This window comes from Schistocerca gregaria, chromosome X (genome assembly GCF_023897955.1).
Source record: "Schistocerca gregaria isolate iqSchGreg1 chromosome X, iqSchGreg1.2, whole genome shotgun sequence".
Classification (NCBI taxonomy): Eukaryota; Metazoa; Arthropoda; class Insecta; order Orthoptera; family Acrididae; genus Schistocerca; species Schistocerca gregaria.
Window position 1 is genome coordinate 125650656 of NC_064931.1, and position 17195 is coordinate 125667850.

General features: G+C 39.5%; 1 protein-coding gene across 3 annotated transcripts in view; it reads left to right on the forward strand.

Moving 5' to 3' along the window:
- The window catches only part of LOC126297837 (dymeclin), a 167154-nt gene extending 156268 nt beyond the window's left edge, over nt 1-10886 (forward strand). For all 3 annotated transcript variants that reach the window (XM_049989089.1, XM_049989091.1, XM_049989090.1), the window contains 2 exons: nt 10231-10344; nt 10501-10886. In XM_049989089.1, coding sequence (XP_049845046.1) covers nt 10231-10344; nt 10501-10659 — 273 coding nt within the window. In that variant the 3' untranslated portion in view covers nt 10660-10886. The remainder of the gene's footprint in view (nt 1-10230; nt 10345-10500) is intronic.
- Nucleotides 10887-17195: the final 6309 nt, after the last annotated feature.

Here is a 17195-nt window from a genome sequence, read left to right on the forward strand (position 1 = left end):
CTGAAGAAAAATATAGGAAGTCCATTTAAAAAAAAACATAAGTTTGTGTTAAAAAATACACATGCTTTCGTTTTAGAATGTTTCCAAATATGTACATTCATGGGCCCCAGCCCTACATTGATACCAGTGAAAGTCGTTTTCCAATAGCTGTTATTGTTCCAAAGATATTTTGGGTAGACAAGATAGGTGGGACACCCTGTATAATGCCTGATTTGATCTTGTACTTCACTGTCAGCACTTCAGTCTTGCTTCCTTTTTCTGTTCCAGTGCCTGTCTGCATTCATCAACATACCATTATTCATTTCTAAGGCTCTTTGTTTCCCTTGGTATTTGATGTGCTGTTGTCACAATAGCGTTTTTAACAGTACCATTCATATATATATATATGGTATTCACCATCTTTTGTTTGTAACTCCTGTCTCATCTGATTCTTCAGTTGGTTCATATATGTCCACAAAGATCACATGGTGAAATTTGCTTTTGACACGCAGAGTATATATTCTTTCATTATGTGGAGTGAAATCAATGAGAGAGCTACACATATATTTGGCTACTATAAACCCAACTCTATTCCCCTCGTGACTTTCATCTTCTACTGATTGATGTGGCACAGTGGTTAGCACACTAGACTCGAATTTGGGAAGACAACAGTTCAAACCACCGTCTGGCCATCCAGATTTAGGTTTTGCATGATTCCCCAGAATCACTCCAGGCAAATACCAGGATGGTTCCTTTGAAAGGGCACGACCAATTTCCTTCCCCATACTTGAAACAGTTTGAGCTTGAGCTCCCTCTCTAATGACTTTGATCAGTATCAATGGGATGTTAACCTCAATCTTCCTTCCTTCCTTTTATCTTTTCCTGAATAATAAGGGAGAATTTAAGCTTAGGACTCTCTCCTCTCCCCTTCCCTTCCACCTGATTTCCTGAAGTGCGTAGGATCTCTTCCACAATACTGCTCGTAGCTCGCATCTGCAGCAGTGTACGAACTATCCATGTTCAAAATTTAAGCGCAAATATACCTATATTCCTGTTTCTTGGTGCAGTTCATCTCCGTAAGAGCAGTCCAGTGTTCCTCGTTAAATTATTCATGATGGCAAGCTTTTTACAAGGCAGAGGTATCGATGCTATGCTCAACCTCCAACCTGGAGGACCAGGCTTTTATTTTGGTATTAGCTCTTATGGAAGGGTTGATGGCCTAGTGTATACCTCCCCCCCCCCCCCCCTCTTACACCCCTAGACTCTACCAAATGGTGTGGGATGCGCTCCTCCATGGAGGCCAGTCCAGCTTGGGTGACCCTGCCAGCAGGCCAGCAACTGCACTTCTGCCAGCATAGTCCGCAGCTTCTTCAGAGGCCACAAGCCACCCAGCCTAGCACAGATGATGTCTTCAACATGACAATACCCCCTGTGTAGGATAATTGGTTAACTATAATCAATATTTCTCATAAGTTACTGCTCAGGTTTCAACCTAGTATTGTCCAGTTGCAAAATACGTATCTGGTATGACCTTAAATATTTGTGGAGTGAATGCACGTAGTGTAAGAACTCGCCAGACATCATACAGGTCCAACTTAAGTTACTCATGAATTGTAGAAAAATTGCACCCCTTTGAATACTTATCGAACTCCCAGAACCACAAATTAAAATTGTCAGCATGTATGCTATAACCTCATTATATCAATTATAATAATAACATGAAACAATAAGTACTTCGAGCACAGATCTGTGGCAGGTCGTTACTGTCCATTATCTTATGTAAGTACACTGCTCACTACCACATCAACCAACATTATTGAAAGCTATGATCCGCTGATTTGATATTACTCTAAGCCCGTTTGACAGGAAAACTCATGAACAATTACAAATTCCCTATAGGAGGCATAATGTGAAAATACACCAAGAAAGTACAAAATACAAAGTTACTGACATGGAGAAACACAAGAAAAAACCCAAGAAAAGGTAAATTAAATGTAAGCGTCCACGACAACAAAACAACTAAAAACAGTCTGGACTTATTCATAAAATTGTACATAAAGCAAGGGAAAGAATGCAGTGAATTTATAATATGTTCATAAAATATGAAAAGGTCATGGGTAGAATGTGGTTCTGTACAACAGTAGCGCATGTTTGAAAATAAGCTCCTGATTGACAGGAAAAGATCATGTTGCATGGAGGGAAAGGAGAGAGTTGAGCAAGTGGTGTCAACAAATCATAATGGTGGCTCAAATGCATGAAGGGTAGGCAGGGTAAAGCACTGCATGGCACGGGAGGCACAACATGTTATGGGTGTGTAAGGTTGGGTCAAAGTGGAGAGAACGCATTATTTCTAGGAAGAGGGGAAGGTGAGGAGAGGAGGAGAAATGGCATGCTGTTAGTGAAGGTGTGAAGGGGGCAAGAGGAAGGGTAAGCATAGCAAGGTGCGGGAGGGTGAGGAGTGAATATGCGGCAATATCGGAAAAGAGGGGATATGGAGCAGTATTGGTAAAGCAACCTTGAAGTAAGCATGTGTTTTTAAAAACACAGCTGGTGGTATGTTCCAGTGATATGACGCTAAGTATGTTTAAAAAGAGAATAATACAATGCTATCTGACAGCAGGTTAAACACGGAGAACAGTCTGCACAGAGTGACACCAGATTTGTACATGAAAGGATCTTAACTTTCGTATGACAGAAGACCAAACACTGTATCAGTTTCTACAGGCTTACTCAAAAACTGTGGTAAGGCAGCAGGGTAAATGAGGCTAAAGAAGCCATAGCTCAGATTGTTAGTACAGTATGTGTTTTGATCTTGAAATAGAAATACGACGATAGAGCACATCTCTGTGTAACATTCTTGTGTTATCTCAGTGTTCCTCCATGTTGGCTTTCAGCAAACACAAAATTCAGAAGACACTGGGTAATCATCCTATGAATTTGCTATGCGCATTAAAAGTGCAACAGAGTTGCTTCAAGATGATGAAAATTCCAATACATAAGGGCCACAGTGTGATAGAACACTGCAGTTCAGAATTCATATGCATGTAAAAACATGCATGAGTGGCACCTTGAAAGAAAATAACAGAACAAAATTCTTCTGAACCAACCTTGGACTTACCTCATCTGCAAAGCAGTGGAAAATTGGTTATGAAAATTAGATGAATATTTGAAGAATGATTGTCCATTGAACAATAAAAGATGAACAGAGTGGACACTGCAAAAGAGGCTGCACATTCTATATATGACAACATAATGAAAACTCAACGAAGCAGACGTGTAAAAAGTAGTATTGCGGAAAAACTGTAGTGAGATAAACTCAATGCATTCTTTCAAAAGAAAATCCAAAACAGACAAAAAATCCTTGTTAACAAAAGAGACCTACAAGGAGAATACAATACAAAAGCAAAATTTTGCAACAAAGCTGAATAATGCAAATTGCTTAATATTGTCTAATGACAAAAGATCTATTCAATAGATGAGAGGGGGCATCTTTAAACAGCTCTTTCTTGCACATTCACACTTCTGTGTTGGCTCTTTAAAAAGAAAACTGGATCCTTTCTCAAAAAATCTGTAATATCCATGACTATTTATAACCTTTGCAAAATACACAGCCGGAAAAAAATTAGTGGACTCATTTAGAGGTTTCCAGTTCACTCAAGATTTATTATTGCAATAGTGCATGTGAAGTACATGATATGATTGCATTTACAGATCAGTAACACCAGCAGTTCTGAGGTACCAGTTGTGGATCCATGCTATAACACCCATCTTAGTATGTGGTGCAGCCTCCACAGGCAGTAGTGCAGGTGCTGACTCTGCCATCTAATAAATCATACAGGTGGGAAATACTGTCCTGGGATATGTATTGCTCGACCTGTTCCTGTAGTTTGTAAGAGTCGTTCATTGTTCCCATCCCATCACACCCCACATGTGCTCGTCTGGAGACAAGTCCCTAGATTGTGGTGGCCAGGAAAGTTGCTGCATGTCTTTCAGAGCATGGTAAGTTTCACAGACAATGTATGGGCAAGCATTATTCTGTTGCAAGAACGAGTCTTAACAGCATTATGCACATACCAAGCACTGGTTATCATTCCTTCTGCAAACATCAAAGGTGAGCGGGAGTTGTAGCTTGTCACACTCCAGACCTTAAGGCATGGTACGGGGCCAGTGTGTCCTGGACAACTGCGCTCTATGAGATAGTGCTCACCAAATCTATGTTGTATACATAAACAACTATCACTTGTATGCAGGCAGAATCTGCTTTCATTGCTGAAGACCACAGCGTGCCTTTCCATCTTCCAAGTTACCCTCTGATGACACCAGTTAAGTCGTGCACATCGATGTTGTAGTGTGAGTGGAAGATGGGCTAGAAGGGTGCGTGCCTCTAATCCCACTGCTAATCACTTGTCGGCAACAGTTCATGTTGACACGTTTGGGCTCACAAGCCCTATTATCTGTGATGTGGTAGCTGTACGCTCTCCCACTGCTGCCCTTACAATACGACGATCATGGTGGGTGTCTGTGCTGCATGGATATTCAGAACCTCATCTATAAGTGAAACTGTTCATGTGACAACTCATACTAGCACTGTTGGACCGATGACCATGGCAGTCTGGTCCCTTCAGTCCCACAACCACACACTAACACTGTTGCACAACTGACGCAGCATGTCCAACTTGTGTGGCAATTCTGTGGAAGGACCATCCTGCCATTTGGAAACCCACAATTTGACCCTTTTAAAACTCGCTTAGTTTTCTGTAGGAAGCACAAGTGCATTTTCCGTTGCATGGTTGCCTGCTTGCTTCACGTGTTTGCACCACACTGAGCCTTCTGGCTGTGAGCATTCCCTATTAAAGAGTAGAGACAGATGGCACTCTGGTAGCTATACCACTATGCTAGCTGTTGAAACCATTATCAGTAAATCTACTATCCCCAGGAGGCATATACTGTCATCATATCAAAATCAACATCATCTTTTCAAGTGTACTTTTTTCAGTGTGTAATAGTCAGCTAAGCATGTACATTGTAAATAAATTATTAGTTAGAGAAAAATTGCAAGTAGGCACAGTAGACAAAATATCTTTGATCTGTCAAAAGATGATGGAAAGTCTCCCACAAAATTCATTACATACCTGGTCTTGTAATAAAAACACATTCCCATCAATGTTCAGAGGATTTAGTGCACAGATTATTTTGGTGACCTCTCAGACATGGTCCTTGAGCAGAAAGTGTTTGTGTGGTCCCTAATGCTCTCACATCTGTGGAACAAAATTTAAGAGCCTACTCTCGTTGGGGTACGGACACAAAACAGAACAAGAAAATGCCATGAATGACTGGGAGACTCTTGCTAGGTGCATATCCTTTGATATTAATTGAAAACTCTCAAAAATATACTTGTAGAAACTACTTCACATCAAAACTACTAAGCATGAAATTAAATAAGTGATAGTTAACTAGACAGTGTCCAGTATGAAATTTAGTAGTACAAATGACACACCTATTAAAAGAAAATAGGGTAGTTGCCTAAACTTAATACATTAATGGCTAAAGATACTTCACAGTAAAATGCAATAACTAAATAACCTACAAAACTTACACCTATACTACATACTTTTCATTCAGACAAGCAGCAGCAGATACGGTGTATAAAATCACACTCTGGTAACACAAAAATTCTGTTCTGAATTAAAGTTCTAGGCACTGGTAATTGGTCTTTTAAAAAAGAAATTTCCGTAAGAATAGTAATCTGCTCTAAAGGTGGGACTGTTCACTTATATGTTGGCACTTAACAGGAGCTGCAGCTTATAGGTAGGGGTGGTCACCAATGGTGTGGTGTGTGGGGGAAACAGTAGATACAGTTGTGAGGTCCACAGCTCGTGGTCTAGTGGCTAGCGTTGCTACCTCTGGATCACGGGGTCTCGTGTCAGATTCCCAGCCGGGTCGGGAATTTTCTCCACCTGGGGATGGGGGTGTTTGTTGCCTTCATCATCATTCGGGAAGTGACGAGATTGGAACTGGAAAGATTGGGAGCTTGTACGGGCGTTGATGACCTCAATGAGTGCCCCCCAAACCAACATCATCATCAGTTTTTTACACCTATGAGGGCTGTACACACGTGATACCCACGCAGCAGTGATGTGCATGGTGGAGGTGGCTGGCTACATGGCAGAAAAAGTACTGAGGCCAGGACCCTCATGTTTGACTCTGTCTCTTGTCGCATGTTTTTTCCATGTCCCAGCACCTGGCTGAAGGTTAGCGCACAGCGACAGGCAATCTGCACCGGCTACAATCATAAAATGGGGCTAGCATGTATATGGCACTGGTACACGCGGGATAACGTCTAACAAGGCAGCAAAGACGGCACACTGCAGTAACAAGGCTTCCAGTGAAATAATGGTGGCGAATACTTACTGACTTCGAATATGAACCAAAAGTGAAGTCGACCTATGGATTGCAAGGTGGGATCGGATTGTGATTCTGACCTCGCAGGCAACTGTTCGAGTGATGAAGACTTGGGAGTGAGCATTCAGGACTGACATTGAAATGCAGCTCAGGAAATTTTGACAGATAGCAGAGCATATATTTCAGCATACAGGATACATGGAGTGTGCCTAGGGTGGGAAAGTGGGCATTGGGAGAGGAGGCAGTCCATGTTAAGATCTGTTGGTGGCTGGCTATGTGGTGCTGATCCAGATTCTCTGATTTCCAAGACAGACTTTTGTTCTGCTTGAGGTCTGGATCACAAGAGTGACGTGACTGATTTCTGCTCACCAGAACCCTCCAGTGTACACACATGGGACCCGCACCTCAAGCTCGCTGTTGGCTAAAACTGATGATGGTAATTTGCCAGCAAACTTAATCAGAGGGCTGAAGGCATCTCCTCTCAGCAGATTTAACTGGACAAAACTCCGCCAGTTCTGAAAGACAGGCATGTTGTCATGTAGGTACAACTGAAGTACTCCAGGAGAAAACTTGCCAAGATTTTACTGGGACCTATGAAGTAAAATTTCTTAAACTGGTTGTGTAAAATATTCCTCAAGTAGTTCGTCAAAGGATTAATTCCGAAATCTAGCAAAGATTTAATTTCTTTTGTGTGTGTCTCTATTGATGACTCAATGCTTCTACTGTTTTGTGAGTGCTCTCTACTACTCCTTAATACTTTACCTTCTGCCAAAATGTTCCTTATATAGGATTTGTCACCATAATAAAATAAACATAAATACATAGCTCAAAATATACATATGCACAGAATGCATACAAACACTCTCATGATGATGGCACTGGTGTTCCTTTGTTGATTTGATGAAGGATCCATTCTGGCATTTGCCTGAAATGACTTACTAAAAAACCACAGAAAATCTATATCAGGATGGCCAGGCAGAGCAAACTCCATCCTCCAGAATATAATCTCAGTGTGTTAACAACTGCCCTGTCTCATTCAGTTGGTTCCTGTTGTTCAGTGTTCTTTGATTTACACGCAGTTTGCTCCAGAGAGCTTATATTATAAAAGATAGTATTGCACTTCATCACTGTACACATGCTAAGAACAGCCACTGGTGAGTCACAGATCATGAACATGGTACTATGCCCCTTGCACCGACTCTAGTCTGTTTGGAATATTGACTTCAGGCTGATAAACACGCAATATTTCCCATGCATGCATTCTTGCCCACCCCTCAGGCCATCTAAAAATGGAGGCAACATTCCCTCATGTTGGGTGAGATGTTTAGCTTCGGAGGGTGAGAAGACATTACTATCATACACTATAAATGTTGTGCCAGGAGGAGTGGTCAATATTCAGGGATATGGCCGGAATGATCATTCGAAGCAAAAAAGTGTAGCAAACATGGGCTCTAAAATGAATTACGTCTTAAGAGCTAAGAGTACCTGTTCAGTGGAAGAGATGTGTTTCACAGTAGTGAAGTCAAACAAGTGCTCATAGCTTTTAAGTTAAATATTCCAGGGCCCATGTTCACTATACTTTTTTGGATTGCATGATCATTCCTGCCTTATCAATAAATATGGACCATTCCTTCTGAGACACCTTGTAAATATTGTACATAATTTTCTTGTAAAAGCATTTAATTGTGATCATCTGTCGCAATGTGAAAGGTTGTTATAGTTATGCCCTTTCACTACTAACGAGTACTCTCAGGCCTCTAATCAATCTTTACTTTGTGTAGTATGCATTACTCATGAGGAATGTTTCAATTGCCTTTTGAAATAGATGTATTTTAGTAACCTTTTCATTTCCTTGGGCAAATTGTTGTACAATTTTGCTCCTAGATAGAAAATGCTGTTCTGAGTTTTTTGTTTGTTTTTCCTTCGTAAAAGTAGATCCAAATTATGTGTAGAACTATTAGTGAAATATTGATTAATGTTTTGCCTGATATGCACAACAGATTGGTAGATGTACTCACTTGGTGCAATAAGGATATGCAGTTTCCTGAATAGTTCTTTACAATGAGCTTGGCTGCTCCTTTTAGTTATTATGTCCCTATTTTGTGCCTTCAATCCCCAGAAAAGAATAGAATCATTGATTAGTCTCATGTCAAGAATTATGTAATAGAAGATATAAGATGATACTGTTGGGAGACAGATATCTGACAGTTTAATGTGTAAGCAAGGGATCAAACAGAGGATCTGTGTGCAATATAGAGAGATTGATTTGTTCTAGAAATTCCTACAATATGTAGAAGTAACGAAATCAGTCAACAGTTACGTCTAAAAAGGGCACTTGTTTTTGGGATGTAAATGAGTGACTCTACCACCAGCCTGCAGTGAAATAAGGGAGTGGTACCCATGCATGCAACCTTTTAGATTTAAATATGTTGCCTGTCACACAGGATCGGCAGAGTAGTAAATGACGATATTGACTAGATAGCTCTGCTGAGGCTTAACCATGCTCTCATATCATACCAAACACTCCAGGCCTTCAGATGCTAGTGTATTATGGATAAAGTTGTTTGAGGCTCCATTGACATGTGTAAGTTCCTATGACATGTAATCAGACACTAGTGAAAAATTATTGGTAGTAGTGGCCTGAGTGAAGCCAGACATTAGCTTGAGGCCTTGGAGCTCACACCGCTATGTCTGTGTCCATGTCTTGCTATATAATATATGACTAAATAAACAATAACATGAATCTTTGAAAACCCAGCTGCTTCTACGCTCTGTTCAGAGACGGAAAATTTCGGGACTTTAAAAATCCAGAAAAGGGTATTGAAGGTTAAAAAAGCATTAAATAACATCAAATGGAATATAATAAGTTTAACACAAGTGTTGTAAAAGAAAAAAAACAATTAGAATTACAGTTAGGACATATATTTAGGGAATACTTCAGTGAATTAATGAAGTAGGCTCCAGTAATTTGTGCAGCAAGAGCTGTATAAATAATGGGGACAGAATAATTTGGAAAACGAAACAGACAAAACGGCACAAATTGAGGCTGATAGAATTACTGCATAGGTAGAAATAATACGAAATAAGTGAAAGTCGTAATTGAAACTTCAAATTGAACAGCTGTCTGAAACAGAGTTTCACACTTTTAGTGTAAAGAGCACCTATGGAAAATCATTGATTTCAGAAAAAAGTAAGAGAAGATAGCAGATAGTTTGCATTAGTGAATACTACATGGTTGCTGAACATATAGTTGATGACAGAGGTGATATATTAGTTATGAATAAATATTTGTCATTATGAAGTATATGGTTTTCCTAATATCTGTGAATTAGAGTGACTGATAAAGAAACAGGTATGGCATCGGGACGTCAAAGGCTCCTCAATAACTCCTCTTCTTCAACATGTATGAATAACAGCTTTTTATGTTTTTGAAGTTTGCTTCCCTTGCTTCCAGGTTGTTCTTAATTGTGAGGAACCATAGAGAGTCACTTTGTTTCTATGTCTTTATAATCTGTGGAATTAACCAACGACAGATGAGGAAATGTTCAATAATTATTTTTAAGTCAGTGTTGTTCTTATCAGACAACTGGGCCAAAGTGCTAACTCAAAGGCAAATTTTAATGCATTGGAAAACTTGAATTTTTAAACAGTGAGATGTAGTAAAATAAAATAGCAAACAAACACAACGAGGAACAGGCACATGATTATTGCAAGTGTCTCCCCATATGTGCCTGTCAACCATTCAATGCGTCCACTATCTGGCGAGTGGGTACATTTCCTCCTTTCATTATTTAGAGTGTGTTTTTACCATATTTTAAATTATTGTGCTTATTCAGTATTTTCTTTTAGGTTATCACATACTTCTCACATAAACTGAATCAAGTTCAAAAGCATCTGAGTGTGGCGGAAGTTCAGGAAACCATTCAACAAGGAGCACTTGAGTGGAATAAAGAAAAACTGCGGGTGAGAAATATTTACTACCATTTTGGCACTTTAGAACTCTTGTAGTGTATCATACACAATTTTAATATAATGCTGTGTATAGTAAATACAATAGTATTATATTTGTAACCATTATAGATTCATTACACTGTCAGCACTGTCTATTCCTCCTTGCAGAAATTTCCTGACCTGAAGTTTAAGTATGTGGAAGAAGATCAACCAGAAGACTTTTTCATTCCCTATGTGTGGTCACTTGTTTGCCAGACTTCAGGTCTGCACTGGAATCCTGCCAACAACAAGCTTTTTGTTCCAGACATGTTGAATGTACTCACTTAACTTCATCATTTGGTTCAGGGATAATTGTGCATAGTTCTCCTTTTTGTGGAGGTTGTACAATTTATTTTTTTGAAAATGTCCACATATCTGTGCAACCCAGATGTAAATGTATGCTGCCAACTCATTTTTAGCTGGTATGCTTTGTATCATTATTCTTAAATGAAATTTGTTAATTTCATACTGTTGAAATTATGCACCTATTTATTAAAATATTGGTATTATATTTAGCAGCTTTTTACTTTGACAGACCAGTTTCTGATATGCTCTACTCTATACAGGGTGTAGAAGAAACCTAGACCATTTTAAAATGTACACCAGACACTCTTGGCAGTACATGCAATGGTTCATAGCTTTTGGTATCTATGGAGCATGGCCTGAATCAGCATGTCGCCTCCAGAGTGGAACTGGCATAAAAATGGGAACTCTTTTACACTAATGTAACATGCTGCCCAACAGAAGTTCAACTTCAGCAAAAAATTGGAAAGTTCCAACACAGCAAAACAGTTTTGAATTGGATGATTTTTTAGTGACAGAATCAACCACAGGCAAGTGTGTAAGTGCTTCTCTTCACTTCCTCCTCCCTCCACCCTAAAAAAAATTCTCTTAGCAGCCAGCTGCCCATGATCCTGTTCTCTCATAACAATATGTAGAAGATGTGAGGGTGGAAAGCAACACCGTGTAGTCCCCAGCAGTCCACTCATCAGTATGTGAAGGATGTTACAATTGGATTTGAATTTCACACCCGTGCACTACAAAGGAAAGACTAAAATCATGTTGCTGAGGGGAAGTGGAGAGGAATCGGATATGACATCCCACAAAGTATTGCAGTATGTTCACTCCTGATATAGATCTACTTATATGATCATACATTAAAAGCCCGTTCAGAAACTGCAACATCTGCTGATGCCAAAAAGTACAGGGTGTCCATAATCAAAGTTTCACTTTCAAAATGCTGTAGAAAGAGAATCACTGCTCAGAATGTTGTCAAATTTGAACAGTATATTATTGATGTAGGGCAAAACATCATGCAACAAAAAAATTTAATCAAAATTTTACCCATCAATGGCACTGTAATCATCTTCAATTAGATGTAGTCTGTTACAAATGACATATTAATCGCAGTATGACTGCTAGGGTTTGAGTTGCACATTACACCAGCTGTACTGTTCAATGTGTGTAACTGCGCAAGTTCAACAGTCAACAGTTGTTGCACTGTTAGCTAGGTAAGCAAGGCCATACCACATTGGATGGGAAAAAATTGATTTTTAATTGTCCTGAGGCCAGAAACCGTATAAAAATCAAAATGACTTGAGTTTTTAATTGTTGTGAGACTGATGCAAGATGTTCAATATGCTGCCCATCATTTTCTGCCACAAGTTGAAATCGGGAAACTCCATGTTCCACAACAGATCAGAGTGTCTCGGGGTCACTTTTGTAATGCATTGTACAATATGTGCCTTCAGTACCTATATTTGTAGTTGGAGAACTGAACACAATATCTTTCAGACAACCCACAGCTAGAATTCACACAGATTAACATCAAGTGATCTGGACAGCCAGGCTGTAACGAAATTACAGCTGATAATTCTAGCATTTCTGAAATGACTCTGCAGCTGCTGCTCCACAGGCTGAGCAGTGCAGGTATGAGTGCCATCTTGCATAGAAATGATCGTACCCACATATCCACTGTTGAAGGATTGGAATGACTTGGTGCACAAAAGACTCGCATACTGTTAACCAGTGATGGTGGTACAGGTAACAGAACCCACAAGACTCATTTCTTCAAAACAAAAACAAAAATATGGCCCCACAATAAACCATGCCTTCAACCTGCGCGCGCTGACACACACACACACACACACACACACACACACACACACACACACACTCTCTCTCTCTCTCTCTCTCTCTCTCTCTCTCTCTCTCTCTCTCTCTCTCTCTCTCTCTCTCTGTCTCTGAATTAAGTGGTCTCTGAATTAAGTGGTCCCAGTTGATGTGCGTGCAGATTTTCTTATCCCCACATTCTACAATTGTGTGTGCTGACGTATCCTTGGAGGTGGAGGTGGGCTTCATCTGGCCACAAAATGTTCCATGGCCATTCATTGTGCACTTCCATATGAGCAAGGAATTCCAAAGCGAACAGTTGTCTTGCTGGCAGATCTGTAGGAAGCAACTCCTGAACATGAATGATTTTGTATGGATAACAATGAAGGATGTTTCATAGGACTTTATATATCATGCTTGCAGGCATGTCCAACATTTGGGCAATTCCCAGTGCACTGCATGTTTGCACACCATTGCTCGATCCCTCGAGCAGTGCTGTGGTCCCATCTTCTAGAGATAGTAGACCAATTGCTTTCCTCCCTATGCTACAATGTGCTTCAAAAGAACTTGTCTTTTCAAACTTCATAATCATTTTCTACAGACCTGTAGCAGACATCGAACCAATGCTTTTTTCATGCCATTGAGTGTCCGGAACTTCTTCAGGACTTCTGGCGCCCAGTCATTGTTCGTCTAAAACAGCTTTACCAGCAGCACATGATCTTTCATGGAGACTGTCATGTTGGACATCTTTGACACAAACTGAGGAACAGCCATGTGCCACAAGTCTGTCAGTGTGCATATTCTAATGCTTACGGTGCCATCCAGTGGTCAATTTTTTTCCCCCATTATGAAGTTTCCCCATGTATCAATAATATACTGTACAAATTCGATGCTATTATGAGCAGTAGTTGCCTTCCTACAGCATTTTGGTACTGGAACTTTAATTAGTGACACCCTGTATATTAACAAAGAACCTGAAGTTAGTCATATCAGATACAGTCAAGATAAACAGATAAAGCATTTTCCAGTTGATTCACTGCATAGATCTCAAATCTTAAGCTTATAAAAGTTACTGTATGCAATTCAAACAATAACAATGTTTTATCAGGCCTAGAAATAAGCATTGTTGCACACTTACTAAATGAAAGTGAACGTACAAAATTTCATAGTGTTCAAATGGAAAAAAATTAAAACTGGCTCAGCTCATAGATAAGTTGATAAAAGTTTATGCTAAATTATTTTCTTCCATCATTGCCAGAAGCAGTCCGCTTTTGTAATTGCTGTTGTGTTGACCTTTAAAAGTCTGCACATGACTGGCTGACCTATCTCATCCTAATATTGTGCAGAATTCAAGGAGTTTACATATGCTGTCATGGAATGCTGCTAATGATGATGATCGTTGGCCTGTCATATTGGCCTATCGTATGCCTGCCGCTGGTACTGAAAGGCCATCACAGTAACAGGCACAATGGAGTGTTGCTCCTGACAATGAAAATGGAGGAAATAATCACTAACTGTATGTCCTATTGAACTCTGATGCATCAAGATTACTGAGAATATTTTATCCAAGCATGTCGTAAGAATATTTATTTCCATATTACTTATTTCTATTGGGGAACACTTCATGCAATATGTGTCAACTATAAAAATTATTTGTAGCTGTAGAGTCTGTTCTTGCAGAGGAGATGAGGAAACTATACTGTGGTTATACATTACATAGAACTTGCTGGAATAAATGACATTTTACAGAAGACTAAACTGCAAATTTTTAAAGGAAGGGTGTGAGTTATGAACTGGATCTTAAATCCTAACATTTGTATAACTGCCATCTCTTTTTGTTTGCAGCTCTCTTACATTTTTATTTGGAATGGGTCGATGTGGCCACAGCAGCCCAACAAAGAGCTGATCTTAGCAATACAAATAAATACATTTAAGCACTTTTCACAGAGACAAAAGTTACCTATTAAGGCACAACACAATTTTGTCGACATATTGCGTAACAATATTGTCAAATGAACTATTTCAGGCCTCAATATAGAGACCTGGATTATGCCTCTACACCACATGCACTACGCAGTGAGAATATCAGTGGAGAGAAACAAAAGATTACAAGTTAGGTAAGACTCGCCCAAGTCAAACATCAATAGAACACAAAACCACACACACACACACACACACACACACACACACACACACACACACACACACGTGTGGATAGGGAGAGACTTATTATATTGTGGGAAGATGAAGAACTACCTGTGCTGCAAGTCAAAAAGTTGTACTTAATGCTACAAAGTATCATAGCAAAGTGTTACAGTTGGAGGATGACAATATATGCAGAAGTTTAAGGTTAATCGTTTAACATGGACATGACTGAGCTACTGAGGAATTTTGTCCTACCTTATGTTGTGGTAAGGACTCTGAGTTTTTACAAGAGTCTTTCTGTATCTTATACATGCTGCCCAATATTCATAAAGATGATGTTCCACTGAAATTTATTGTTACCATAATCCACTCTCTCATCTACAGGCTAGTCAAATATCTAATGAACTTATCAGTATCCATAGTTTTTCACTTCAAACATCATATTTAAAGCCTATCAGATGTTTATTGACATAATTAAACTATCAAAACTAACCAAGATGACATTAAGATCAGCCTATATGTGGTCTCTTTGTTCACAAAAGGTTGGGTAATATGTACATGGAACATGTTAGTATGATGACTTGCCTTTCAAAAGTAAATTATTTTTAGCAGACTTTGATGACAACTTGCTTTTTTACAAATGTAAATTTTATGGGAGGGCGGTCAGAAGAGTTACAGGTTCTCTATTACCTTCAGTAGTGGCCATTTTGTTTATGGAATATGTTGAAGGACACATCCTATCTTGCATTGTGTTGTTGATATGTTTAAGATCCAATTACACATCACTGACGTATTTCAGTAACCATGTTAATACAATCAACCTCTGTAAAAATAATTAATGATATAATGATAAACCTAGGTCCAGTGATAATTTTGTATGTTCTCAGCTGATTTCCCGTAACCTGTCATTACAATGATGAAGTAATTTTAGCAACACCCTGTTATAATGAAGACAAAGTTCCGGGGATGGTACCATTTTCTGCTTCTAAGAATCTGACAGTAGTGGTATGTGATGTTTGTTAAAACTCTTGACCTTCAGCACTGTTTTTTCAGAAGCTTTGCTACATACTGTGCTGATGGTAAGCAGGTAGTGAATAGTGTATAGCTGTGGGCAAACTGTGGTGAGTGTCAAATAGAGTTCCTGTGTTTGAACCAGTGCTAATTGTTTTAGTCTGTGCATTGTTGAGCTTGAGTTGCAGGCAGAAGTATTGTGCTGGAGTCATACACAGTTTATTTCTGCAATTTTTGCAATCTGTGAATGTTTTCATGTTGACGTAAATATGCTTTGAACTTGGCTAATGAGATTTGGACAATGGCTGGAACTCAGAAGCAGGTAAGGTTAGAGACAAAAATGGAGGTTTTCAAAGATAACAATAATGGAATGAAACAGGTAGATGTGGCGGGAAGTATAGATTTGCACAATCAACATTAGCTACATTCCTTCATCATTTCCTTTGGGCCTTTGTCCTTATTACTATGGATTTGGTGGTGTTAGTGTCAGAGGGTGGCCAGATGCCCTTCTGTCACCACCCTGACCCCCCTGGGATGGAACTAGTGTACCCCAGCTGTCTGCATCTAGTGTAAGCCATGAAGTAGTGTGAATGTTTTTCTAATGTCTGCGAGTCGTGTAACTGAGGCGGGACATGTGGACCAGCCTGGTATTCACCTAGTGGGATGTGGAAAACCACCTAAAAAAACATCCAGGCTGGCCAGTACACAGGCCCTCGTCGTTAATCCACTGGACAGATTCGATGTGGGGCCAGTGCGCCTACCCGACTCCAGGAAGCAGCGCATTAAGGCCCTCGGGTAATCTGGTGGGTGTTACCTACATTCCTTAAAAAATGAAAAGAAATTGAAGGAAGTTTTCTATGTGGCAAGTTCAACTTTTAAAGAAAAAGAATGAAGATGGCGGCTGCTGCTGCTGCTTCTGTGGACAGTGCTACACTGGTGGCTTAATGAGATGCGCGCACAAAACATATAAATTAATGGCTTGCTGATATGTTAAAAAGCCTTAGATTTCACTCAGTTGCTAGGCGATTCTAATTTTGAGGCAAGTAATGGATAATAGCAAAGATTTGCGCTGGAGCAGGGGATCATTTTTAAAGTGATTCCAGGTAAAGAAAAATTGGTACATTTAGGTGGTGTAGAATGTTGGCAGAAAAGCACCATGTGTAAACTGATGAAAAAATACAGTCCTGAAATCATGTACAATGCAGATGAAGTGGGATTGTTTTACCAACTGATGCCAGCAAAGATGAAGACCTTCAGAGGGGAAAATTGTAAAGCAGAGAAGCACTCTAAAATATGTCTAAAGATTCTTCTCTGCAGCAGTCCATCAGGGACACACAAGTTGACACCATTGGTGTTTGGAATATCAACAAATCCCTGATGCTTAAAAACTGTAAGAAGCTTACCAAGTAAGAGTATATACATTTTTTCCCTTTAGTTTATTAGTTGATTCAGTACCCACAACTGTAATGTTATGAGTAAACTGGAAGAGTACGTACAGTACAGTCCTCTACAAGATTAATTTTGTATTTTTTTATTCTAAATCTGATATCTTTTAT